Below are 25,190 nucleotides of genomic sequence, written 5' to 3'. Positions count from 1 at the left end.
GTAAAAATAACCCAAATTAGTGGATATTATTTGGTCTTTGAGAAAGTTAGAGAGTCTACAAGCTGTGGTGCAAATCATACAAAATTGATCACATCTGATGTACTGGTGGCCGATCTCACTTCTTGCGACCCGAACAAGTCAGGAAAGTACAAATACCCCCCAAATGACCCCTTTTTGGAAAGTAGACATTCCAAGGTATTTAGTAAGAGGCCTAGTGAGCTTTTTGATGTTGTCATTTTTTTCCCACAATTCTTTGCAAAATTAAGATTTTTTTTTCCACAAAATTGTCATTGTAATAAGTTATTTCTCTCACGTGGCATGTGTATACCACAAATGGCACCCCCAAAAAATTCTGCTACTCCTCCTGAGTATTACAATACCACATGTGTGGGACTTTTTCACAGCCTGGCCACATAGAGAGGCCCAACATGCAGGGAGCGCCGTCACATGTTCTAGGAGCATAAATTACACATCTAACTTGTTGACTACCTATTACACTTTTGAAGGCCCTGGAGCACCAGGACAATGACACGTGGCACTGATGACACTTATACGTGGCACTGATGACAGATGGCACTAATATGTGGCACTGATGACAGATGACACTTATACGTGGCACTGATGACAGATGGCACTTATACGTGGCACTGATGACACATGGCACTAATACGTGACACTGATGACAGATGGCACTAATACGTGGCACTGATAACACATGGCACTAATACGTGGCACTGATGACAGATGGCACTAATACGTGGCACTGATACATGGCACCGATGACAGATGGCACTAATACGTGGCACCGATGACGCGTGACACTGATGACAGATGGCACTGATAAGTGGCATTGATGACACGTGACACTGACAAAAGATGGCACGTGACAATGACAAGTAGGCACTGATGACAAATGGCACTGATACGTGGCACTGATGACAGATGGCACTAATATGTGGCACTGATGACAGATGGCACTATGTGGCACTGATGACACGTGGCACTAATGACAGATGGCACTTATACGTGACACTAATGACAGGTGGCACTGGGGACAAATGGCACTGGCAACAGGTGGCACTGGGGACAGATAGCACTAACAGGTGGCACTGGGAACAGATAGCACTAACAGGTGGCACTGGGGAGGGTGGCACTGGGCGAGGATGGCACTGGGCGCAGATGGCACTGGGGCGGATAGCACTGGGGGAGGATGGCACTGGGGCGGATGGCACTGGGAGAGGATGGCACTGGGGCGTATGGCACTTTTTTTCCCTTTTTTTTTTACTTACGGCTGTTGCAGCCGTTGATCTCTCCTTTCTCACACGCTGTCTGTGTGAGGAGGGAGAGCGGCGCTGAGAGATGATCTCATATGTTTACATATGAGATCATCTCCCATTGGACACGCTGATCGCGCTGTAAACAGCCGCTGTGATTGGCCGTTTACAGCGATCTGTGACTGGCTGTGTCCGAGGGACACGGCCAGCACAGAACTTCCCCGATGTGCGCTCGCGGGAGCGTGCATTGCGGAAGTAAACAGGAGGTCGTTCAGGAACGGCCTCCCGGCAGTTAGTGTGCGCTCTGTAGCCGTCTTTTGGCATGTAAAGGCATGTGTCCCAATACTTTTGGTAATACAGTGTATCTTTTTTATCCTACATCTCCTCTGCTTTCAGAAAATATATGAAATTCTAGGGGTTTTAAATAATTGTATAGCCAAAAATACAGATTTTTTCATGTGTGCAAAAATGAAAAAAAAAATTGCTCTAGTTCGGCAAATGTTTGTAGCAATTTTTCCAAGCTATCTTATTTTTTCAACCAAAGCGGAGTTTCCCTCCGAGTCTCTTATTTGATTCATATAGCATACCTCCCAACATTTTGAGATGGGAATGAGGGACACCTACTAGCTAATGTATGTAGTCATAGGACACGTCCCCTGCCACACACCCTTAAAGTGGATGTAAACTCACTCTCATCCTTTCTAAACTACTGCAATATTGGTTATTTAGAAGGATATACATGCCTCCTGCATGTATACTTATCTGTCAAATGTCTCCCCCTCTGTCTGCTATGAGGCCCAAAAAACTGCAGATTCTGTGGGTGGGTCTGTTTTCCAGGGCTCGTGGGTGGAGTTGTGATGTCAGTAGACTCTCCGCCCACCTCTACACTCCCCTTATCAACATGCATTTTCTCCTGTGTATTTCTTACAATGAACTTCTGTTATGATCTCTAACATCCAGTCAAAACCCAGAAAAATCGCCACATGACTTCAGCATGCCAAATCATGCTGAGGTGTGGAACAGCCAATCCTTGCAGAACAGCAGAAGAAAGGAATGGGAGGGAATTCAAAAATAATTCATGTCTCATAGGCTAGTGCACGAGATATGTAAATCACCTGTCACTCACAGCAAGTATTTGACAAAGTTTTTCTCAGTTTGTCAAGATTTATCTCACTGAACAATAAAAGACGATTGCTCAGAGCTGGATTAACTCTTTGTGGCAAGGCTGGGCTCAAATGATAGGAAATCTTATACTCTACAACATGACATACATTTTTTTTTTGGGGGGGGGGGGATTTACATCCACTTTAAAGGAGAATTAACCCCCAAAAAAGGTTCATTAAATCCACAAGGGACTTTTTTTTACCACTACTATTGCGTTATATTGGCTTTTTAAATGTACAAATGCAGCAATTTAAAAACTGGATGAAAGGTTTAGCACTGGGAACACTTTTTGAAAGATAAAAAGTGCATTTTATATACAACTATATAGATCAGACCAAAATGAGGGACAAATGAGGGACATTGCTCCAACTCAGGGACAGTCCCTCGAAATCAGGGACAGTTGGGAGGTATGCATTAAGATAAGTTATATAGGTTATTCTTATTTGTTACCTCTTTACGTTTATTGGAATCATTTTTTTAATAACAGGCACAGCTGTGGTATGGACACAGAATCCCCTTTATATTATTTCAATCTAGCCCTTACAGGAAAAAAAAAAGATAAATAAATAGAAGTTTGTTTTACCAGCTTTCCCGAGACTTATGTAAAGCCTGTAAAAATATGAAATGCCTGGAGCAATGCAAGGGGGCAGGAAGTGGCCCCAGACTGGCAATCCGGGGAGCTGTAGAGGAGATCCCATACAGGGAGATCTGTACATTGTTTCACCGCTCAAATGCCAGAGCAACCCTCACAATATTCCATTGTCTCAGCGGCACCCGGGGCAGCGCCTGTAATTGGTGGCTTGCGGGATAATTACACCACAATATTATTTTCAAGGTGAACTAACAAAATGTAGAATTCTATGGCACACTGTTTGTTGGTCATTATTATTTGAAGTGGATTTGTTTCAGTAATAACAGCCAATGATTAATTATTTGATAATGACTTTGTCAGAACCATAAAATAAATCATGCGCAAAGCGTGATAAGAGTTTGTAGACTCTCTCTTTATCCCAATTAAAACAGGAAAGGGAGTGACCTGCCATTAAAACTTGGAACGTGTTATGGATGCTGTTTGACTTTACAGTTATACAATCCCTTCTTAAATCTTTAACAATTAAAAGATAACATTTCCATACTCTGCAGTATGCAGTTCATGTTGAACACTCACTGTAATTGCACAATGTTTACAATTTCCCTGCATGTTGGCGGGCAGGCATCTTAAGCAATCAAAGCGGTTGTATAGACAATTTTATTACTTTTACCTACAGGTAAGCCTATAATAAGGCTTGCCTGTAGGTAAAAAGAATATCTCCTAAACCTGTACGGTTTAAGAGATATTCCCCTCGCAATGAGCCGCTGACTTCAGCGGCACATGCGCACAGGGGATTCTTGGCTGAAAGCCCAGCAGACTCCAGACTTTGCTGGAAAGAAGTCTTCCTCGCATGCGACATCGCGGCTCCGGCCACTCACAGCGCTGGAGTTGCAATACCTAGAAGACACTCCGAGGCAACATGTCAGCTCCCTCAGAGTCCATTCACACAGGGGCAACTTTGGATCCGACTTGAAGTCGTCCCAAGTTGCCTCAAGTCGCGCAACATGATAAAATCAATGTAAGTGAATGAGAGCCGTCTTAATGTACACTACTGAAGTCGCTCCGACTTCAGAAAAGGTTCCTGTACTACTTCAATCCGACTTCTAGGCAACTTGTACCCATTGATTTCAATAGAAGTTGCTTCCAAGTCTGATCCCCTGTCTTAACTGAAGCAACTTTCCAGGAAGTAAAAATAGTTTTCTAGGCAAACCCCTCCCTCCCACAGAGCTGATTATTATATGATTGGCCACTGGTAAAGTCTCCTCTCCTGGAAGCAACTTCAATTTGCCTTGTAAGTTGTCTCAAGTCGTGCTGTGATTCATACTCAAGTCGTGTCCAAGTTGCCTCCCAAACTCTCGCTCAAAGTCGTGTTGCCCCTGTGTGAACGGACCCTCAGGGTGGACCAGGTGAGTTACCGACGCCTCGTTCTAAGGTAAGTATTTCATAATGAGCTAGTATGCGGTGTATACTAGCTCAGTATGCCTTTTGCCTTATAGGTGTATGAAATTTTGGACACGAATTACGAAATACAAATTAATTCTAATACGAAATGGAACTAAACAAAAATGTATTGACGGCGCACATGTCTACATTCACATTTTCCTGTGTTTTGTCCCTTTAACCCTTTGAGGACCATAAGATTACCGTCATCAATATCAAAATAGTTATATTTTTTTTCCCTTTAAGAATGTATTTGAACAATAAATAAAACCATTTCCACACTTATGTCATTTTTGGAGGAGGAATTATGACAACCATTTGTTGATAAGAACTAATATTTTGACTCAAACCAAAATAAAAAGTATTTTAAATTCTTAATCAGATGATACAGGCAATTAAAAACATGGGACAAATACATCCCTTAGTCCTCAAAGGATTAAAGACCCTGCAAGTACAGAAAAATGTCCTTTCAGCGACCAGAAATGCACTCAGCTACTAAGTGCTATTTTGGACTGCCAGTACACAACATTTGTGTGGATTGAGTGGTGTCAGCCCTACCCAGTGTCATATGCTGAACTCCTCAACCACTGCTACTTTCAGATAAACTCCACAACAATAATTATTCTGAAGTCCAAGATAAGAACTAGGGCTCTTTAGCTGGCCATACATTAGTAGAACTTTGATTGAAATCTTTAGTTTTATGAATGTGTTTGTGTGTTTGGTGTTCTTATGCCGCATACACACGACTGGAGTTTTCGTCAGCAAAGGTCCGACGGAACGAATCCATCAGACAATTTGATCGTGTGTGGGCTCCATCGACCGTTGCTGTCCAAAAATCTGACGGACTTTAGAAATAGAATATGTTTCAAATTTTTCCACCGGAAGTCCGCCAGACCCAGTTCCTATCGAGAAATCCGTTCGTGTGTATTCTAGTCCGACGGACGAAACCCAACGCTAGGGCAGCTATTGGCTACTGGCTATAAACTTCCTTATTCTAGTCCCATCATACATCATCACATTCGAATCCGTCGGACTTTAGTGTGATTGTGTGTGGCCAAGTCTGTTCATTCAGAAAGTCCATCGAAACTCCGCCGAAAGTCCGTAAGAAAGACCGCCGGACCTAATCTGCCGGGAAACTCCGGTCGTGTGTACCCGGCATGATAGTTAAAAGCAGATGGAAAAGGACATTTGAATAACATATGTTAAGAGTTTGAATGTACTGACAATTTTCATATGAATGTTTGTACAAATAATCATTTAAAAATCTATCAGCGTGTGGCTGGCTTTACTTGCCAAATGAGCGAGGTTTCAGCGAACAGTCTGCTGAACAAGGTTTTTCGGAATTTCCGAAAAACTGTCCGCTGAAACCTTGTTTCAGCGAACAGTCCCCTCGTGTGTAGGCTTGTTCGTCAAACAAAGTTCCGCACATGCTCAGAAAGAATTTATACGCCGAAGGTTGCATTGCAGTGTATAGGACGTCGTTTTCTAGTCCCGTCGTACGTGCCGTTCACGTCATCGCGCACGGTTTCAGCAAACTGTTCGTACGTCGTGTGTGGCCATGTCTGTCCATGCTAATTTTGAGCGGACTGTCTGCTGAAACTGTTTGACGAACAAAGTTGAGTGAACAGTCCCCGCGTGTGTACGCGGCCTTACAGTGCAGGCACCTTGTATACAGGCGTTCCTCTGTGACTGTGTCCTTCCTTTTTCAGTCCATCGGGGAGACCCGGCACTTGTTGCAGATGGGAGAGACTTAAAGAGGTGGGCCAGTGAAAAAAATAAAAATAAATAAAAGTCAGCAGCTACAAACACTGTAGCTGCTGACTTTTAATAAGCACTTACCTTTCTAGGGTGCCCGCGATGTCGGCCGCCCGAGGCCAACCCGTCCCTCGGCTCTCGGGTCCCGGCGCCGCCATTCAAAGTAAAGGAAACAGGCAGCGGAGCCTTGCGGCTTCACTGCCCATTTCCTACTGCGCTTGCATGAGTCGCGCAGCGCTTTGAGAATGGGGCACGCTGTGTTGTGGGACACACAGTTCCCACAACACACCGCGCCCCATTCCCCAGAAGACAACGCGAGGAGGAGAAGACAGAAGATCTAGATTTTTAAACTAAAATTTGTAGGAATATTTGTATGAACATTTGTACCAAAATTCTCATCAGTACACTTGATGATGTGACAAATGTCACCTGCTTATATTTTATTTTCTCTGGTTCCTCTATCCACCCCCCCCCCCCCCCCCCCATCAACATGCTAATAACATTTTTAAATAAAACCTTCCCATGTCCTTTACATACTCTATTTTAAACCATCACTAGGTCTCTGTACATTTCTATGCATAGCAGTCAGACAATAGTTGAAGGGAGGGGCTGGCAGATTGCTATACATAACTGCCTGAAAACAGGAATCTGTTGTAAAACTGCCCATAGATGGATCAAAATTTGGCCAGCTCAGTAAGGATCAGCCGAATTTCAATCCATGCCTGTTCAACAGAAGTCATCCACCACTGATCAGTGTTTTCTGACAGCGGAGAGTCTCTCCGTTAGAATATAATGTCCCACTGGGGATCATTCCTCTACCCACCATGCTTGTATGGATAGAGACATCAGTTGTTTTTTTTCAGGCTGAGCGAAAAAAACAAAAAACAAATCACCTATAGCAGGGGTGTCAAACTTAATTTCATTGTGGGCCGCATCAGCAGTATTGTTGCCATAAAAGGGCCGGCTGTATCTGTAGACTATATAAATGTATCCAGGATTCCTTTTCATAGAGAATATGTGTAGGAAATAACCCAACCATGCCCCCTCCCCCCTCCCGATGAACCACATTGAATGGTGGGTGTGGGAGGATCGTAAAAGGGGCAATAAATATCAGGTGTGTGGAGCTCAGGGATGCGCTACATACAGAGTGCAGAGTTCAGGGGTGCACTATGGACAGAGTTTAGGAGTGCGCTGTGTACAGAGTGCAAAGTTGAGGTGTGCTCCACGCACTAGACATGTGCAGAGTGAAATATTTTGTTTCGGAATTTCGTTTTCGTCCGAAAAATACATTTATTTAGTTACTCCCGAAATTCGTTTTTATTTATTTAATTTTTCGTTCAAAAATTGCATTTGTCTGAAAATCCACATGAATTACGGTCGAATCTGTCTTTGAAGGCTTATGGTGTCTGTCGAATGTATAAAGAAGATTCAACGGAGCTGCTAAACTCTATATAGCCTATAGGCGGAGCATTTGATTCTGGAAATGTACGATTGCAGCGTCGTACAGTTTCGATGCTCCATCGAATATTATTATAAACGTGTGTGTTTTTCGTTGCTTTGTCGAATCTCCGCCGTTCATGTTGAATGAATGGTCTAAGTCTCACAGTGTCAGGTGTCAGATAGTGAGTGTCTGATAATAACGAATATGTCAGCAACCCATTGTGAGAGCGACATGGAGGCATTGGAGGAAGTTCCTGTGTTTCTGTATATATATTATATACTCGTTCAAACAGAAACTGGTGGACTGGTGATAGTGATCACTGATCAGACAGGTAACAAGATTCTATAATAATAAATCCCCCCCACAACACAGGCAGCCTCTGAGGCTATCACAACAACACTAGCAGCAACACTAGTATCACTATAAGGTTCTCACACTAACACAAAAGCAGCAGATTATTAGGAAAAAGCTAAGTTGAACTGTAGCTTGCTTCACTATTGTTCTGCTGCTGTGCTTATTCTTAATAATAATTTGAGTTCTCTGACAAGTGACAATTCAAACGGACCAGCTAAGATTGACTGTCTTCTGAAATGATTCAGTGTGCGTGTCTCTCTCTGCTAGCAATCGTAAGTGAAAGTAAGTTGGCTGTACGTGTGTACTTAGTTGTAGCTATTTTACTGCTCCTCCTCTTTGGTTACAATCAGCCAATAACATTCATCATCATCATTTTTATTTTACTTCCCCCACCCAATTCCAGAATCTTTTCTCTCTGTCGAATCTTTTCTCTCTATGTTGAATATTTTCTCTCTGTCGAATATTTTCTCCATATAATCTTGGACTAATAGAGGTAAGGTTAGGCACATTCAACCACAGGTTCTATTGACACAGATTGTTATTGTCAGAGTCACGTTGAATCTCCTATTCTATATCGAACTGTTGTAACAACGAAAACGAAAATAAAGCATTTATTTATTAAAAGATAGAAGAACCGCGCTATTCAACACCAGGAGTAGGTAAACTAAAACATAAAACGGCTTAATACAAATCCTATGTGTGTCTTATATGCCTATGTATATATAATTCTAGGTTGCTGCCCCCCCACAAAAAGAGAGTCCCTTTTTAGGGTTTCTTTCAAGAATGGAAACAATATAACGACCGGGGAAACTGGCGCTACCTATTTACCATGAACCCAAACAGGTTCTCATTCCACCTAAATGAAAAATAAACTTTTACCAGAAGGCCCCAAAACTTATAGACTCCTATTACTATTGAGACCAGGAAGGAATACAGGAACAGTTCCACCCAGAAGCTATTAAGTCACACAGATTATATAGTATGTTTCCAAACCAACCCTAGTGAATGTGATAAGTCTCATATAATCCCAAACAAACCATACATAAATCCTGTGAAAGAAGCTGAATATCGAAAAATAATAATGCTAGCTGCGATTATTCGCAAAAATGCATCAGTGCTAAAGTTTACCAACAGTCTCCCCACTTTTCACTATTATACTCTAGTGGGGAGACTGTTGGTAAACTTTAGCACTGATGCGTTTTTGCGAATAATCGAAGCTAGCATTATTATTTTTCGATATTCAGCTTCTTTCACAGGATTTATGTATGGTTTGTTTGGGATTATATGAGATTTATCACATTCACTAGGGTTGGTTTGGAAACATACTATATAATCTGTGTGATTTAATAGCTTCTGGGTGGAGCTGTTCCTGTATTCCTTCCTGGTCTCAATAGTAATAGAAGTTTTGGGGCTTTCTGGTAAAAGTTTATTTTTCATTTAGGTGGAATGAGAACCTGTTTGGGTTCATGGTAAATAGGTAGCGCCAGTTTCCCCCGGTCGTTATATTGTTTCCAAAGCATTTATTTATGTCGGCTCTTTCGTTTTTCGGATTCTGTGCTTTCGTTATCGTTTGTCAAAACGAAAACAAAAATACCTGAAATTCGGACGAAAATGCATTCGGACGAAAACGAATGCACATGTCTACCACACACAGAGTGCAAATTTGTGGGGTGCGGTATGTACAGTGTGCAAAGTTCAGGGGTGCCTTGTGTATAGAGTGCAGAGTTGAGGAGTGCTGTATGCACAGAGTGCAGATTTGAGGGGTGCGGTACAAAAAAAATGAATCATCTATAGCAGGGGTGTTAAACTCAATTTCATGTGTACAGAGTGCAGCGTTGAGGAGTGCTCTATGCACAGTGTGCAAATTTGAGGGGTGCGGTATGTACAGAGTGCAAAGTTCAGGGGTCCCCTGTGTACAGAGTGCAGAGTTGAGGAGTGCTGTATGCACAAAGTGCAAATTTGAGTGTTGCGGTATGAAAAAAATCCAAATCTGACCTCTGCACCATTCTTTCCCATCCCCCACCACTGCACACATCTCCCTTCACAGCCCCCCCACCCCCTCCCACCCCCTTTCTCACATCTCACCTCCCCAGCCTGGCTCTAGTACCTCCCGACAGAAAGTCATAGTCATTTATTTCCTATTATTTGGGTGGGGTACATCTACAGTATGTGGGCAGCAGTAAACACACAGAGTCCGATTGCAGAGAACAGAATCCAGTAATTCATAACAAACCTGGTGGGAAGGCACCCAATCAGAAACACTCATGCCATGTAACAACAATGTGTAGCAAATCATGTCTTAGGCCGCGTACACACGGGCGGACTGTTCGCCCAACCTTGTCCGCTGAACAGTGTTTGGGCGGACAGTCCGCCCGTGTGTGGGCTTTCAGCGGACAGTTTCAGCGGACAGTTGGACGGACAAAGTCTTTCGGAAATTCCGAAAAACTGTCCGCTGAAACTGTGTTTGAGCGAACAGTCCGCCCGTGTGTAGGCTACTTTCGAAATGAGCAAACTGTTCCCGCTCGGAAAGTCCGCCCATTTCGAGCGCGTGTACAGGTAGGCGGGGCCCGCGAAGGAGACGTCGCGGGCTCCGCCGCCTGGAATGGACTTAAAGGGGAACCCAACGCCGAAAAAAATCGGCGTGGGGGTTCCCCCAAAGTCCACACCAGACCCTTGTCCGAGCACGCTACCCGGCCGGCCAGGAAAGGGGGGCGAGCGAGCGCGCCCCCCCTCCTGAGCCGTACCAGGCCGCGTGCCCTCAACATGGGGGGTGCCTTGGGGAAGGGGGGGCCGCGCGGCCCCCCCACCCCAAAGCACCTTGTCCCCATGTTGATGAGGACAAGGGCCTCTTCCCGACAACCCTGGCCGTTGGTTGTCGGGGTCTGCGGGCGGGAGGCTTATCGGAATCCGGGAGCCCCCTTTAAGAAGGGGGCCCACGGATACCGGCCCCCCACCCTATGTGAATGAGTATGGGGTACAATGTACCCCTACCCATTCACCTGTGAAATAAAGTACAAAAAAAAAAACACAACACAGGGAAAAAATATTTTATTGCACAGCTCCGGGGGTCTTCCGTCTTCGGGGGTCTTCTCGCCGGACTCCTCCGCTATCTGTGTGTAGCTCTTTTGCTAGCGGAGGAGCCCGGCTTTCTTCCTCCCCGCCGCCGGCCTCTTCTCCCGACTTCGGGGGTCTTGTCCCCCTCTTCGGTTCTTCTGCCGGGCCACCGCGCCTTCTTGTAGCTCTTTTGCAGGCGGTGGCCCGGTCTTCTGTCGCCGCTGCCTTCCGTTCTTCTGTCGCCGCCTTCGGTTCTTCTGCCGGGCCACCGCGCCTTCTTGTAGCTCTTTTACAGGCGGTGGCCCGGTCTTCTGTCGCCGCTGTCGCCGCTGTCGTCGCCGCCGCCGCCGCCTTCCGTTCTTGTTCTTCTTCTTGTTCTTCTTCTTCTTCTCCTGGAGATGTTGACTCGACGAGCTCTCCGGCCGGAATGCCAGAGCCGCGCTGTGCGGTCACTTATATAGTGACAATGGGGCGGTGTCACATGGTATATGTCACATGGGTTGGTCACATGGTGACCCCGCCCCCTTACGATGTCATAGTCCCCATGTGACATCAACCCATGTGACCAACCCATGTGACATATACCATGTGACACCGCCCCATTGTCACTATATAAGTGACAGCACAGCGCGGCTCTGGCATTCCGGCCGGAGAGCTCGTCGAGTCAACATCTCCAGGAGAAGAAGAAGAAGAACAAGAAGAAGAACAAGAATGGAAGGCGGCGGCGGCGGCGACGACAGCGGCGACAGAAGACCGGGCCACCGCCTGTAAAAGAGCTACAAGAAGGCGCGGTGGCCCGGCAGAAGAACCGAAGGCGGCGACAGAAGAACGGAAGGCAGCGGCGACAGAAGACCGGGCCACCGCCTGCAAAAGAGCTACAAGAAGGCGCGGTGGCCCGGCAGAAGAACCGAAGAGGGGGACAAGACCCCCGAAGTCGGGAGAAGAGGCCGGCGGCGGGGAGGAAGAAAGCCGGACTCCTCCGCTAGCAAAAGAGCTACACACAGATAGCGGAGGAGTCCGGCGAGAAGACCCCCGAAGACGGAAGACCCCCGGAGCTGTGCAATAAAATATTTTTTCCCTGTGTTGTGTTTTTTTTTTGTACTTTATTTCACAGGTGAATGGGTAGGGGTACATTGTACCCCATACTCATTCACATAGGGTGGGGGGCCGGTATCCGGGGGCCCCCTTCTTAAAGGGGGCTCCCGGATTCCGATAAGCCCCCCGCCCGCAGACCCCGACAACCAACGGCCAGGGTTGTCGGGAAGAGGCCCTTGTCCTCATCAACATGGGGACAAGGTGCTTTGGGGTGGGGGGGGGCGCGCGGCCCCCCCTTCCCCAAGGCACCCCCCATGTTGAGGGCACGTGGCCTGGTACGGCTCAGGAGGGGGGGGGCGCGCTCGCTCGCCCCCCTTTCCTGGCCGGCCGGGTAGCGTGCTCGGACAAGGGTCTGGTGTGGACTTTGGGGGAACCCCCACGCCGATTTTTTTCGGCGTTGGGGTTCCCCTTTAAGCCCATTCCAGGCGGCGGAGCCCGCGACGTCTCCTTCGCGGGCCCCGCCTACCTGTACACGCGCTCGAAATGGGCGGATTTGCCTCCTCCTTACGTGGGCGAGTCCGTTCATTTCAAAAGTTGAGCGAACTGTTTGGCAAACAGTTCGCTGAAACAGTCCGCTCGTGTGTGGGCAAGTCCGCTCATGCAAATTTTGAGCGGACTGTTTGCCGAAACTGTTTGACGAACAAGGTTGGGCAAACAGTCCGCGCGTGTGTACGCGGCCTTAGATGTCCTGACAGCATCTGTCTTGAGGGGCGGAATGCAGCCTGGCCGGTTCAGACTCCAAATGGGAAGGTCTCCAGAAGGATGGCGTGTCTCTATCCTTTCTCTACTCATCTGGAACCTCTTCCTGCCACTAATGTCTGCTAAGACTGGGAGCCAGGATCTTAAATAGGTTGTGCCTGACCCAAGATGGCTGTTAGACTCACATGGGGCAGCAGCATCCAATCGGATAGCTTCCCCAGTGACCCTGGAATTTATAGGGGAACCATGTTCCTCTTGACTTTCTCTCCCTCTGCAATGTCACTACATTTTAGTGCCACCTGCAGTGGAACTGCCTCCAAGTATATGCTGCAAATAAGTGTCTTTGTAAAGGGAAATGTTTTGGGTTCATTCATATTTACCATGAATCAAGCAATGCTACACATAGATGTTAGTTGGCCTTTGCTGTTTGCTGTGGGCTATGGCATTTTCTGCCTGTCTTTGCACTGCTTACAGAATAATATACAGTAAGTGACCACATACTCTTCTGTATTTGTGGTTCCCAAGTTTACAGGTTGATCCAGTAGTGTATTTAGGTTTTGTGCTGCCCTAGGCCTGACTAAATTGGTGCACCTGCTAATTTAAATATGACCTACCCCTTCCTTTCAAGGCCACACCCCTTGCTGTTTAAGACCCGCCCTGAATTTCTTTGAGTGGGGACACTAGTTCTGCGGTCCTGGGGAGGGGGCAATGGATTCCCTTAATTTGCATAGATTTCCTCTCACTTACATTTTGGCTATGAGACAGGAAGTGAAGGGAAATAAACTGACAGGGGTTATAACCCTCCCTTACTCTATCCAAAATGAAGAAGAAAAAAGTTTGCCTATAGTTATACTTTAAGTACAAATTTCTGATAATTTTTTGGAGAGGACTTATGCCCCATACACACAGTCAGAAAATGTGCGATCGGATCAAGTGCCACGTATGCTCAGAATAAACTAAGAGATGAAAGCTATTGGCTACTGGCCTATTTATAGTCCCTTGTACGTGTTGTACGTCACCACGTTCTGAACGATCGGATTTTCCAACAACTTTGTGTGACCGTGTGTATGCAAGACAAGTTTGAGCCAACATCTGTTGGCAAAAATCTGATAGATTTTGTTGTCGGAATGTCCGACTGTGTGTATGGGGCATAAGAAGATATAACCATGCCAATGGTGCAGCAGAAAACATATAGCACAGTGAGGAAGGTTTATAGTCCAGGATGAGAGGACAGTCAAAATTAGAAACGCCACCCCCCACAGTTACGGAATGCCAGCTGCCCACATACCGGAAGCAGCGAGGCCGCTTTATGGGGGCGCTAGACTAATTTGCCTCTCAGCCCAGTCCGCCCCATAGGACTGGTGCTACACTAAGGCCGCGTACACACGCGCGGACTGTTGGCCCAACTTTGTCCGTCCAACAGTTTGAGCGAACAGTCCGCTCAAACTTAGCATGGACGGACATGGCCACACACGACGGACGAACAGTTTGCTGAAACCGTGCGCGATGACGTGAACGGCACGTACGACGGGACGAAAAATACGACGTCCTATACACTGCAATGCAACCTTCCGACGTGGAAATCCTTTCTGAGCATGCGCGAGACTTAGTTGGCCGAACAAGCCTACACACGAGCGAACAGTCCGCTGAAACAAGGTTTCAGCGGACAGTTTTTCGGAATTTCCGTAAGACCTTGTTCGGCCAACTGTCCGCTGAAACTGTCCGCTGAAGCCCCACACACGAGCGGACTGTCCGCCCAAACACTGTTCAGCGGACAAGGTTGGGCGAACAGTCCGCGCGTGTGTACGCGGCCTAACAGTGTAGCGCAAGCTGGTGGGGGACTTTTTCCATGCTGCCCCCCTGCAAAGTGCTGCCCTAGGCCTGGGCCTTGTTGGCCTAGGCCAGGATACAGCGTTGGGTTGATCACCAAACCGGGGTGCTTTTTTATGGGTTTTCAAAAACTTCATAGACCGGAATGCAGCATACCTGTACTGCAGCATACCTGTACTGCAGCATACCTGTACTGCTGAAACAGAGTCCCTTATAAAGTCTAAGCACCATGCTAAATTTGTTGGCCAATGCAGTCAACACCTGGGTGGGAGAATTCAGACTTAGGATAGCTTAGGGAGCTAGGAAAGGGGGCAAATGTACATTAAAAATGTAGTAATAAAACACATTGAAGTGCTATTGCTTACCTTTCTACATCTTTATAAAAAAATCAAAAAAAAATCTGATGATTGATCCTTTCTGACCTGCATGGTTTACCCCGATTACCCTGTGTAGTACAAACACTAGCTCTTTATGATATGATGAGATGACCTCAGATATTCCTGTGTACTTCACATAAAATACATATTTGCCATAACAGACTTGAGAAAAACCAGCTGCCCCTACTAGTGTTATTTGTGGCAAATGGAAAACTCCATTGGTCTTTCCAATAACATCTTGTCAGAGTAATTTATTCTAATGCAAACATTCCAGAAAATGATAACCATGACGTGAAGCAACTGCTGGGGGAGCCATGATGTTTGGATATAAAATTGAGACAAAGACATATTTCATGATTCAGAAGACACATACCCCGGTCCTGATTAATCATCGTTGGCAACACTGGTATTTTAGGAGAATCCCAAGTATCATTAATAACTTCAAAACTAGTTTTACTTCATATTAAGAGACATATAAAGGAATAACGTAGTTTTATGTATTTTGTCTGGTGATTCTTACTTATATGGCACTAGCATATTAGGTAACACTGCAAGTGACAACCTACAGTGCAAGACTATTATAATGCTTTTCATAATATTACCTCCCACCATGTGCCCCTTTCCCTGACTTCTCTGTCAAGATCATTGGCACATCTATCAGTCCATCCCCACATGCCAGGGTGCTAGGGGTAACCTTAGACTCTGAACTGTCCTTTCAGGTCCACAGCCATTCCCTGTCCAAATCATGCCACCTTAGCCTTCGCAACATCTCTAAAATACTGCAACTCCCTCCTCATTGGATTACCTCTACATAGACTATCCCCCCTTCAGTCCATAATGAATGCCGCTGCAAGACTCATCCACCTTACCAACCATTCAGTGTCCTCCACCCCTCTCTGCAAATCCCTGCACTGGCTTTCACTCACCCAATGAATAAAATTCAAAGTACTAACCATAATTTACAAAGCCATCCACAACTCTGCCCCCAGCTACATCACTAGCCTAGTCCCAAAATACCAACCAAGCCGCTCTCTTCAGTCCTCAAAAAGCCTCCTGCTCTCTAGCTCCCTTGTCACCTCCTCCCATGCTCGCCTCCAGGATTTCTCCAGAGCTTCTCCCATCCTTTGGCACTCCCTACCCCAGTCTGTCCGACTGTCCCCTAATCTATCCATCTTTAGATGATCCCTGAAAACCCTTCTCTTTAAAGAAGCTTATCCTGCCTCAGTGGCAGCTGGTGATAAAAAAAATTGGGGGGGGGGGGGCGCAAACAAACCTCTCTGTTCTTACCTGCAAATGGAGCCTCCAGCCTGGGATGTCACTGCTTCCCTAATACCCTGATTTTTTGGGGCACCAATGTTTCGCATGAAAAACATGTCAAACAGCGCATTTTATCGTGACGCCCATTCACACCTAAAGTGTTATGTCCCTGGAATGAAATGGAGTGTCCCTGGAATGAATTGGTGTGTCCCTGGCAGTGGCAACCCTTCCATAGCTATTCACCAAAAATTGGGATTTGTTTTTACCAAAAAACATGTAGCAGAGTACATATTGCCCTAAATTTATGAAATGTGATTTTTTTCGATTTTTTTATTGGATGTTTTATAGCAGAAAGCAAAAAAAAATCAGCTCATCCCCCACAGCTATTACCTTTTGTATAAATTGACCCTCCCTCCTAGATTGTAAGCTCTAATGGGGTCCTCTGATACCTCCTGTACCAAACTGTAATGTAACTGTCTGCCTTCATTTTGTTAAAGCGGGAGTCCGCCGGGAGTCCGCGTTTTTTTTTTTAAAAGCCAGCAGCTACAAATACTGCAGCTGCTGACTTTTAAAATAGTGACACTTACCTGTCCAGCGCGCCCGCGATGTCGGCACCCGAAGCCGATCTCTAGATCGTCTCTCGGGTGCTGCCGCCGCCATCTTGGGTATGGGAATCAGGAAATGGAGCCTTTCGGCTTCATTTCCCGGTTCCCTACTGCGCATGCGCGAGTCGCCCTGCGCAATAAGGACGGTCCCCGCTGCCTCTGGGATCTGTGTGTTTCCCAGCAGGCAGCGGGGCATTTGCGGGGCATTTGCGGAAAGGGGCGGGCACTTGCAGAAAGGGGCGTAATCTACGCCCCTTTCCGCAGAGAGCTATCCCGGAAGTGGGTGCAGATACCTGTACTGTACAGGTATCTGCACCCCCCTCCCCCCTGAAAGGTGCCAATTGTGGCGCCGGAGGGGGGGAGGGTTTCCGATGAGTGGAAGGTCCACTTTAGGGTGGACCTCCGCTTTAAGCTCTGCCCAAACTGTTGGTACTGTATAAATCCTGTATAATAATAATAATGCAAAGAGCAAATAAAAGAATCAACACTCATGATCAAAAGAGCTTACAATATAAAATAAACTGATGTGGAGTGGATCAAGGTTATACACCTTTCTCTGAAGATGGGTTTTGAAGGTATGTTTAAAAGGGCAAAGTGACACTCTTCCCCCTTCCTCTTGCTGATACTCAGCCATGATAGTACTTCACGTTCATCAGCCAAATACCTTGGAAATACCCAGTACCACTAAGTAAGGTGGAACATGTGACCATCTCTTCTTCCTCCCAGGATACAGTGCTTAGGCATGAGTGCCCAAACACTGCTATATGAGGAAGGGAATAAACCCTGTGTAAGCTCCAACACTGACCATGTGCACATATGCAGATTCCCAAAAAGCATATCATCGCAGCAGTAGTAGTATTATAGTAGTAGTAAAATGTTAAAAGTAAAAAGTTAATCAGCTCATTAACTTATTGTTGCTTTATAACCATTCTCTTGACCTTTGGATCAACCTCCCATCTGATGGTACCTGTATAGTTTCAGGTTCAATGCCACTTGGTAGAGCCAGCCAAGTGGTGTTGTCTCCACTGATGATACTTTTGAGCTGACTGTAAGGGTGGCATTCTGAACATCACTGTAATGGGTTTCCCAATGTTTTCCTAATGACCCCCCGGTGGACTAAGCTCAGAAGGGGTTCCCTGAGATCTGAGAATTATTTCAAGGATTACTTGTGGGTAAAAAGATTGAGAAAAGTTGGCGTATAATGTCTGTGATGATGATAATTCTGATGATTATAACAATGTGTCTTTATCCTCTCAGGGTTCTCCTGGTGTAAAAGGAGAAAGAGGAGAACGAGTAAGTATTCTAATAAATGATATAAAAGAAAAACTCTACCTTACCTTGATGTGTTGTCATTGCATGATATATTGCCTCTCTCTTGTTTTAAATAAAAAAAGATCTAGCCTATGTGGTATAGGACCCATAGCCTCTGATTAACAATCATTACTGTCAATATTTTGTTGTTTCCAATTAATTTAAAAAGGGTTGCCTCAATGTACATTGACCATTATAAACTATACATTGAAACAAGTTTTTTTAAAAGCCCCACTCCAAGCCTGAGGCATTGCTTATTCCCACTAAATACGGCACATTTTTGACCCCCACTAGCCACAATCCGGCCCCCCTAAAGTCTGAGTGACAGTACACTGGCCTTTTGCCTGGAAAATGTGGAGACCCCTGGTCCCTTCTTACCCTATTCCTCACTGTGGCGTAGACTCTTTTCTTCAGTGCTCTGGTCAGTGGTAAACACTTATATCATCAAGTACAAGGCAGGAGCAACAGTTCTGCGCTGTACTTGAGGGCACTGAAGGCCCATCCACAACCCAGAGTAAGGTAAGGTATCTACTCCTAGACTTGAGTATTTAACCCTTGCAATGTGAGGGGGGGACCCCATTGTAAGGGTGTTTTTTTTCACAATTTCCTGAGTTTAGCTTTAAAACATTAACCCAGATTAAAAAGATTGTTTTGGTCAGCCAGTCATTGGCCAATGGTGTTCACATGCATGTCTAAAACCACTAAAAAGCTTATAGATCCCCTTTAAAGTAATAAACTGCCAAAGGTCAGATGTAGGATATAAGCATAATGGGTGCAGATGAGGTGACTGCACTGGTCCTGTGAAAGTCAGGGGGCTAGACCACTGCTTCTCCCCTTTATTTATCAGCCATGTGTTCACATTATGTTATATGTGAAATAAACTTGAATGACCCAATGATATGCTTATAAGCAAACTGGAAAAAAGCTGCAGCTTGATCGGTTTTATAAAGGAGCCACAAGGCTTTTAACAAACCTTTCTGGTTTAGATGTGACTTTTTGAATCTGTAGACGTATCTACAGTAGGGGAGGTGTGAAGACCTACGAGCTTGGGCAACACTGCTCTGCTGGAGCTCCCAACTTGTTTTTAGGGCTTCCAGATTGTCTTATATGTATAGGAAGTTATAATAATAATAATTCTAGAACAATGTAAAACAACTTTTTACCTTAATGAAAATAAGAAATGTCTTCAGTATTTCCCAGGTTGGAATATCACTGATTAATCTTACAATAAATAATGTACAAAATGAAGGTGATGTTCCACTTTCAACCTAGGAGGTGGAATCTCTCTCCAATCCTGAACTCCAGTGACCAACCTTGAGTAGAACTTCAGCCATTTTTTCATCTTTCCAGCTATTAAATCTTCTGCCCTTGTTGTTTTAACTTTGGATAGTAAAACATTTATTTCTGCCAGTAAATACCTTCTACAGCCCACTTCCTGTTTCTTGACTGGTAAAAAGCCTAGGCTTATGACATCACGCACAGCTCTCTCTCTCTCTCATTCTCGTGAGAGTTTGCCAGGAAGGGAGGCGGGATGAGTCACAAAAGGGCCAATGAGAGCTGCAGAGCTGGAGGTGTGCCTCTGTGTGTAAATCCAGGAAGTGAACAGGTAGCAGCTTCAGCTGCCCATAGTTAAAATGGTTTCAGCCAGACTCAGTGGATGGAGATTTCTGCAGCATATTTGGCAAGTACAGTACCATATATATATAAAATAATATGCAAAGAGGTTGGAGGGAAGCTTCCGAATGGCAAACATGTTTTTATTACAAATTATGCAAGCAGACTGCAGTTCCTCTTTAAGTCTTGTACATACTGTATAATTGGTACAGTATTCATATTAAAAATCGAATGAGCAAGACAATACTTGATCAGAAAGTACAACCTGGAAGAAGATGGCAGCAAAAATATTTTTTTTTGAAAATGTATTTTGTTCACTTTTATTGTAGGGAGACACCCAGTCACAGAACATGGTGCGTGCAATCGCTCGCCAAGTGTGTGAACAAATCATACAGAGTAAGTATATCATTCATATTAGCATCCTTTACTGAAAAATAAAAATTACCTTTTTAATGTACACAGTAGAAAAGGGGGAAGCACAGTCTTTAGATCCTCTTTATCTGTAGAAAACTTTCAAAAGCCATATCAACCTTTTAAATTCCTAAAATAGGCATACATTGTGATTAGGGATGAGCTTGATGTTCCACTCGAACGCATGTTCAACTTGAACATTGGCCGGTCGTCTGTTCGGCGAATTCAGAACTTTGTGGACCGTTCACACCAAATTCGTGTGGCACGAAAGGCCCACAATGCACTACGCCATCGCAGTGCATTACTGGCTCATGATTGGCCAAGCATGCACTGTGACCCTGCATGCTTGGCCAATCACAGTGGCGGCAGCGAGGATAGCGCAGGGGTTTAGTACACGCCCCACACTATATAAGGCCGCCAGCGCAGCGGCCTTGTGTAGTGTGTTGCGGCGTGCAGGGAAAGAGCAAGATAGGCAGGGACAGTGTGTTCTTTTCTCAGGCATCTGCAGGAGTTAAAGTGGGTATTGTGTGCCCCCAGCACAGTATACACCTTTAGCTACCCTTTTTTGCTGGTGTTCTCTAATGCAGGCATCTGCAGGAGTTAGTGGGTGTTGTGTGCCTCCAGCACAGTATACACCTGTACCTACCCTTTTATGCTGGTGTTCTCTAATACAGGCATCTGCAGGAGTTAGTGGGTGTTGTGTGCCTCAAGCACAGCATAGTATACACCTGTATCTACCCTTTATTGCTGGTGTTCTCTAATACAGGCATCTGCACACCTGAAGATACCCCCTTATTGCTGGTGTTGTCTGTTACATATCTTGAATATTAGCCTTTAAAATTAGCACTTTTGATTTCGAACGTTCGAAACCCATAGACTTTAATAGGGTTCTAAAGTTCGTATGAATTTTTCGGTCCGTTCGAAGGTTCTGGTGCAAACCGAACTGGGGGGTGTTCGGCTCATCCCTAATTGTGATTAGTGGATCAAGCTTGTTCATGAATAACATTGTAGTTAGCAGTGGCAGCTTATATATTTTATATGACTGTTTTTTAAAGGGATGTTGGTACTGCAGTATTTCATAGATCTCTAGCACTTAGCATTGTTTATTTGAAAAACTCATGAACCCATGTTGCGTTCATTTTGAAAGATTTCATCAAAGGCATAGGTCCATTCTCAGCATGTGAAGAACACAAAGTGATAGAATTGTGCAGCAAAGCCTGCTCACATTCTTGCAATCCATAGTTGACTTCTAGATTTTTTTCATCAAGTCTGAGGCCGCGTACACACGCGGGGACTGTTCGCTCAACTTTGTCCGCTGAACAGTGTTTCAGCGGACAGTCCGCTCGTGTGTGGGCTTTCAGCGGACAGTTTCAGCGAACAGTCTGCTGAACAAAGTTTTTCGGAATTTCCGAAAAACTGTCCGCTGAAACTTGGTTTGAGCGGACAGTCCCCGCGTGTGTAGGCTTGTTCGTCAAACTAAGTTCCGCGCATGCTCAGAAAGAATTTATACGCCGAAGGTTGCATTGCAGTGTATAGGACGTCGTTTTCTAGTCCCGTCGTACGTGCCGTTCACGTCATCGCGCACGGTTTCAGCGGACTGTTCGTTCGTCGTGTGTGGCCAAGTCCGTCCATGCTAATTTTGAGCGGACTGTCCGCTGAAACTGTTTGACGAACAAAGTTGAGCGAACAGTCCCCGCGTGTGTACGCGGCCTGATTGTTTTTGAGGTTATTAAACTTAATGTTATTGGGTTTTTTTTTCTAGGTCATATGGCCAGGTTTAATTCACTCCTGAACCAAGTGCCAAGTCAGTCTGTATCAGTCAGAAGTATCCCTGGGCCCCCAGGACAGCCAGGTACGCAGGGCCCACAAGGTCCACCTGGAGAACAAGGATCTTCTGGAAGACCAGGATTCCCTGGCAGCCCTGGCTCACCAGGAGCACCTGGAGAAAGAGGTAAGTGATAGTCTGACATATTTTTTGTCAAGTGTACAGATAACTACACTCCAGTGTTAGATAAATTACATCGCTTCCTGTAAAAAATGAAGTACTGTTTATAGCATCCTCTGACTCCAAGTGTGCCTATAGGCATTAGAAGGTTGTACACAATGGCACCATTTGACTTCATGTTGAGCCTTGCAGAGTCCCCCATAAACTTGTAAGGTCATCTCTGTTGACCAATTTATTGTATTGTAGAGCGGAGGAAGAAGAAACAGAGCTGTGCAAACTTATCTTGGGTTTTCTATACATGGCTGATCAGTGTTACTGCTGCAATCTATCAGCTAGTGGGCATCTACCTGGACTCGCCAAAAATGGCCTACAGAGAGCCAATCGCCTTGTCTCAAAGTGACAGAGTCTGTTCCTACCATCTAAACACCTTAGCTCACCCTCATAACCAGTGGCGGCTGGTGCTCCATTTTTTTAGGGGGGCGCACATAAAACCCCAAACAACCCACCCCCCACGCCACTCGCCCGTGATGGGGCCGATAGATAGATATATATGCAGATAGATAGATATGTAGAGATATATATGTAGATAGATAGATATAGTTATATATGTATATATGTAGATAGATAGGTATATAGATATGCAGATAGATAGATACGTAAATAGATATGTAGATATATATGCAGTTAGATAGATAGATATATATGTAGGTTGAGAGATAGAGAGAGACAGACAGAGATGAGAGAGACAGACAGAGATGAGAGAGACAGACAGAGATGAGAGAGACAGACAGAGATGAGAGAGACAGACAGAGATGAGAGAGACAGACAGAGATGAGAGACACAGACAGAGATGAGAGACACAGACAGAGATGAGAGACACAGACAGAGATGAGAGACACAGACAGAGATGAGAGACACAGACAGAGATGAGAGACACAGACAGAGATGAGAGACACAGACAGAGATGAGAGACACAGACAGAGATGAGAGACACAGACACAAATGAGAGAACACTGACCTGTAAAGGATGACTCTAGGAAGACACAGTGCTGGGAGCCCTCGTGGTATACACATACAGGAAGAATGAGCTGAACTCAGAGAGGAGAAGCCTGGAAGTGCAGAGCAGGGGGAGGAGAAAAGCTCCAGTGATTTATCACCTCTGGCATGTTATTACATTAGATCTCTATTTCAGCATAGGTAGGTTATCTGCTAATAGCACGTGAAATCAGAGTCCCTCTCATGTCTAATGCTATATTTTGTCCATGGGATGCTTCAGGACCCGCACACACACCCGAAGCCCACTTACCTGACTGTGTGCTCCTCTCCGGTGTTCTCAGCAGCCGCTCCTCTCCTGCACACCGCTCTACTCCTCTTACTTCCTGTTTCCTCTCTCAGGTGAAATGGGAGAGAGAAGACAGGAAGTGACATCTGAGTCAACTCAGATGTCAATCAAACTGCCCGCCCGGCCGTAGTAACACATACTACAGCGCCGGGCGGAAGCTACTCAGCGCTTCAGAAAGCGCCCTGAGGCGGGCTAAACGCCCGCAAATGAAGCGCCACGCCTGCAATCTCATGATTGCATTGGCGTGGCGTTTCCCGGCGTGCACTGTGACCGGCGCTCGAGCACTTCCTTAAAGGGGCAGTTTTAAAACTTTTTTTTTTTTTTTTTTACATTTTTTTTTTTTTTGTGACCACACAGGGGGGGCGGCGCCCGGGCGCCCCCTATGGACGGGCCGCCACTGCTCATAACACTCCCCCACTGCTTCTTCTATCACTATAAAATACTCAGTGCTTCTGGCTATCGGGGAGTATATGACCTTCTTTTTTGATACAGCACTTGGTCTAGCAGCCAAAGGCTGGAACTGAGCAGGGTGGGCAGGGCGACAGTGTCTCTTTAGATGGGTGACTGTCATGCTGCCTACTAACTGTCAGCACTGTTGCTTTAAAGAAGGTACAAGGGGCATGTGCAGATGTTAATATTCTCTCTTAGAAAATGGGCAACCCAAATTGTGGACAGTATATTGAAAGATGTCTGCAGATACCAATCCTGGTGGCCATTTTGTCAGAGTTTTCATCCTAATCTGATGCCATTGATTCTTCGATATAGGCTGTGGGCAAATATGTGAGTGTTGGGTAACGTATTACTTCTGCTGCTGTGACACGTTTGACATATGGCAACTAGAGAATTGTTGGCCAATGACATGAAAAAGCAGTAAGAAGAGTCAGGGTGGTCATATAAAACACTACCACCCCTGTTGCTCTGCAAGGAAATAAATCTGACTCAATGCATTAATGACTCAATAATTTGAATGACTGAGCCAATAATTAAATAAATTAACCAATAATTGGCTGAATGAACAAATAATAAATTAACGGTCAATTGGTTAAATAACATCTTCTTATATAACAGGTTTAACTGGTGAAAAGGGAGAGAGAGGAAACTCTGGAGTAGGAACTCAAGGACCCAGGGGTCCCCCGGGACCTCCAGGTAAGAAAACAAAATGGAGAAAACATCTTATACAGGGAACATTAGTACATTCAGGTGATGCCAAATTCTCATAAAGCCAGGGGCAAAACAACATACAGGTTCCATTTAACTGATCCCAGAAGAGAGGATAAAAATCCCCTTTGTTTGCTTTAGACCTCCAAGCCTTCAAAAGACCAAAAGATATAAAAAGCTTACAAATAATTAATTTTTTTTGGAATTTCATCTTTAAACAAGGGTTTTGAAATATAATTACCGGTACATACATCATAAACCACAATATAAGGAATGAAAAAATAAAAATGGCACATCAAAGAGCGGGATAAATTTATCAGTAATAAAAAAAAAAAATGATTTTAAAATTTAAAAAGATATCGTCAGTGATTGCACATTTTTAGTAATTACTGCAATGTACGTTTTTCACATTTTAACATCCTGTACGATATTTCTATTATTGTATTACATACTTTATATTAGATTTAAATGT

At 45.1% G+C, this 25,190-nt stretch overlaps 1 protein-coding gene across 3 annotated transcripts in view; it reads left to right on the top strand.

Moving 5' to 3' along the window:
• The window catches only part of COL14A1 (collagen type XIV alpha 1 chain), a 258,472-nt gene that overhangs the window by 221,343 nt on the left and 11,939 nt on the right, over window positions 1-25,190 (top strand). For all 3 annotated transcript variants that reach the window (XM_077493283.1, XM_077493281.1, XM_077493282.1), the window contains 4 exons: window positions 18,195-18,230; window positions 20,192-20,258; window positions 22,036-22,224; window positions 24,629-24,706. In XM_077493283.1, coding sequence (XP_077349409.1) covers window positions 18,195-18,230; window positions 20,192-20,258; window positions 22,036-22,224; window positions 24,629-24,706 — 370 coding nt within the window. The remainder of the gene's footprint in view (window positions 1-18,194; window positions 18,231-20,191; window positions 20,259-22,035; window positions 22,225-24,628; window positions 24,707-25,190) is intronic.

The sequence above is a fragment of the Lithobates pipiens genome, unplaced genomic scaffold (assembly GCF_037356315.1).
Source record: "Lithobates pipiens isolate NorthernLeopardFrog02 unplaced genomic scaffold, aLitPip1_a1.2 Scaffold_19, whole genome shotgun sequence".
In the NCBI taxonomy this organism is placed as follows: domain Eukaryota; kingdom Metazoa; phylum Chordata; class Amphibia; order Anura; family Ranidae; genus Lithobates; species Lithobates pipiens.
Note: the sequence above shows the minus strand (reverse complement) of the source record. Positions and strands in the feature narration are given on the sequence as shown.